This window comes from Lolium perenne, chromosome 5 (genome assembly GCF_019359855.2).
Source record: "Lolium perenne isolate Kyuss_39 chromosome 5, Kyuss_2.0, whole genome shotgun sequence".
Taxonomy (NCBI): domain Eukaryota; kingdom Viridiplantae; phylum Streptophyta; class Magnoliopsida; order Poales; family Poaceae; genus Lolium; species Lolium perenne.
Genome location: NC_067248.2, coordinates 242452964 through 242455801, shown reverse-complemented (window position 1 = coordinate 242455801; position 2838 = coordinate 242452964). Strand labels below are relative to the sequence as shown.

Below are 2838 nucleotides of genomic sequence, written 5' to 3'. Positions count from 1 at the left end.
AAGAGCTGTTCCTAGAATTCAATCACATTTCACCCTAGGTAGGGTGTCAAGGCGAGATCCCGGTGGAATTTCACTTATAGTGTATTTTAATTTTTCTTGTTCAAATTTTAGTGTGAAAATTTACACTACAAAAAGCAAAATGCATTACAAGTGAGATTTAGGTGAGATCTCACTTGACACCCTATCCACAGGCATAAAATCAAATGAAATACTCTTCCTCTGGACTCCGGTCCATAATAAGTGTCAAAGTTTTTGTTTAAATTAGTTTAAATTTTAACTAAGACATCGATATTTATTATGAATGGGAGGGAGTAGCAAACATTCCATCATCCTAAAATCAACGTCCCACGACAAGTTTGGAAAAGCAGGTAATGTAAAAATTTGCAAACAACATAGAGATGATGAAAAAAGGTCATAAAACCTGTGATGGTATTCAATTGTTTCAAAGGTCAGACTGATCAATTTGACAATGCTCTCCGTAGGAAAATTTTCTAATTAATTTTGTGTACTAGAATTCATAGTAAATCTAACATCCACTCATACCTCCTTTTAAGAAACATTTGCTTTCCCTCTGGTGGATACAAACAAAAAAATCATACGAATTCCTGAAAGATTAATGCCGATATGACATTGCAATCCTATGATTTTCTATTTCTAGATTGTTTCTATGCTGCGAATCACTTAGTGTGCTTAAACAAGTAGGACAAAAAAGATGGTCCAGCAAGGATGGTTGGCTTTATTAGTAATTATACAATATTTTTTAGCCAAATCTAATGACAATACGTGTTCCTGAACCATATATTAATGAACAAAATTAAAGAACTTAGCTTAAGAATATTGGAACGAATATACTTATTATCCATACGACGACTTGGATTGAAACAAAAGGGATTTGCTAGTTCTCAGCTAGCTTGGTGCTCCGTCTTAAGTTATTTGATTTAGAGGTTGCGCTTCTCCTTCCTGAAAAAAAAAAATACTATGACGAGTTACATCCAAAGTAGGATTAACTTCCTTGCGTTTAGCATTTCTACATCCATCATATCGTTGCCACCAAACGAGGAGCAGTGATCGAAGTAAAACACTCGCTGAAGCGAATTATATCGCTAAACTGGATATTGGCTTCCCATTCTTTTGGATGGCTTCTGAGAACAACATTGACTGATGAAACATGGCACGATCGATGGCAGTGCTGCACGCATGCGTGCGCGCTACGAGCAAGCTGTGCTTCTCCTACGTATCCCACATCGGGTACTGGTGGATGCAGTCCATCCACGGCCCCAGAGCGTTCCTCCCGGCGCGCCCGCCGGCGACGTCGTCGGCGACGGCGACGCGCTCCCACACCAGGCTGTTGGCCTTAAGCCCGCTCCCGATGCCGAGCTGCCACACCGTGTCGCCCTTCCGGACCCGACCCTTGGCCTCGAGGTACGCGAGCTGGTACCACAAGGCCGCCGCCGACTGGTTCCCGAACCGGTGGAACGCCATGAGCGCCGCCTCCATCTCCCTCTCGCCCAGTCCGAGCCCCTTTCCCAGTCGCAGTATCATTGGCTTCCCCGATGACGGCAGGCAGAAGTGGTCCGCCGCCGCGCGGAAGTCTGGCATCGGCGCCGCGCCGGAGACACTGCTGCCGGCGAGCTTGTCTTGCCCTCGCCGGCGCATCGACACGAGCAACGCGGCCGTGTAGCGCGCCTTCTCGCGCCAAGGCAGGATGGAGAGGCTGAGCTTGACGAGGTGCGCGCGCAGCAGCTCGCTGACCATGCGGCCGACGCCATGGCCGAGCGTGAAGCCGGTGATGCCCTCGTCGTCCTCCTCCCGGTACCCCGCCCGGTAGCTCCGGTCGTTGGCCGTCGTGTTCGTGCGCGTCATGTTGACGAGCCGGTACTTCACTGGCGCCGCCATGTTGTTCGTTAAAAGCACGGCGGAGCAGCCGGTGCGGAAGTTGCAGTTGAGGAGGAGCTTTCCGTGGTCCTTGCCGAAGTACCATCCCACCGTGAGGATCTCGGCGCTGACGACGACGGCGTACGACATGGCGTGCGCCCGCAGGACGCCGGCGGCGACGTCCACGCCGACAGAGCCGGCGCTGCAGCCCATGCCGGAGAGGTTGAAGGTCTTGACGTCGCTGCGCATCCCGTAGCGGTTGGCGATGATGGCCGTGAGCGACGGCGCCGGGCAGAAGCCGCTGCAGTTGACGACGAGCGCGCCGACGGCGGACGGCGGCACGCGGGTCTTGGCGAAGAGGTCGTCGAGGGCGGGGAAGAAGAGCATGTGCGCCTCCTGGACGGCGTGCGCGTGCGTGGACGCCGGCGGGAGGTAGTGCAGCGCGGGCGGGAAGTAGGTCTCGTTGCCCATGCCGCTGGACTGGATGGCGTTTGCCATGAACTCGATGCTGCCGCCGTCGAAGCAGTCGATGAGGTTGAAGTGCTCTATTAGCGCTGCCACCGGGAGCCGAAGCCGGCGGGGCGGCTTGAGGCAGGAGAAGTCGACGAGCCCGATGCTGCCGCCCGCGGCGCGACGGCGGCGGTAGCGGCAGAGGAGCAGCATCGCGGAGACCGGCACGAGGTAGAGCGTCATGCTCCGTTGCAAGGCAAAGACGAGGGCCTCGGCGAGGACGCAGAGGAGGAGTGCCGCGGCGCCGAGGAGGCCATGGAAGGCCGCGAGCAGGTGGTCCTTGTGAGCTACGTCCATGGCTTTGTGTGTGTGCGTCGCTGGTGCTGAGCAAGGGAGGTTTTATAGGGGTTTAGCGCGAGCGCCGGCCACCACCACCACCACGGCGCGACTAGCGATTTCGAACGCCGTCGATGGTGTGCAATTTCGATAAATTTGATTTAGCCACAGTTGGGC

The 2838-nt window shown here is 53.8% G+C and overlaps 1 protein-coding gene across 1 annotated transcript; it reads right to left on the bottom strand.

Moving 5' to 3' along the window:
• Positions 1-835: 835 nt before the first annotated feature.
• On the bottom strand, positions 836-2838 carry LOC127302473 (3-ketoacyl-CoA synthase 4-like). The gene has a single exon (XM_051332945.2). It carries the CDS (start codon positions 2680-2682, stop codon positions 1231-1233), a length of 1452 nt encoding a protein of 483 aa, XP_051188905.1. The 5' UTR covers positions 2683-2838; the 3' UTR covers positions 836-1230.

Bases quoted from the DNA above. Each gene is read 5' to 3' on its own strand.
- LOC127302473 (XM_051332945.2), bottom strand. From the start codon at position 2,682: ATGGACGTAGCTCACAAGGACCACCTGCTCGCGGCCTTCCATGGCCTC.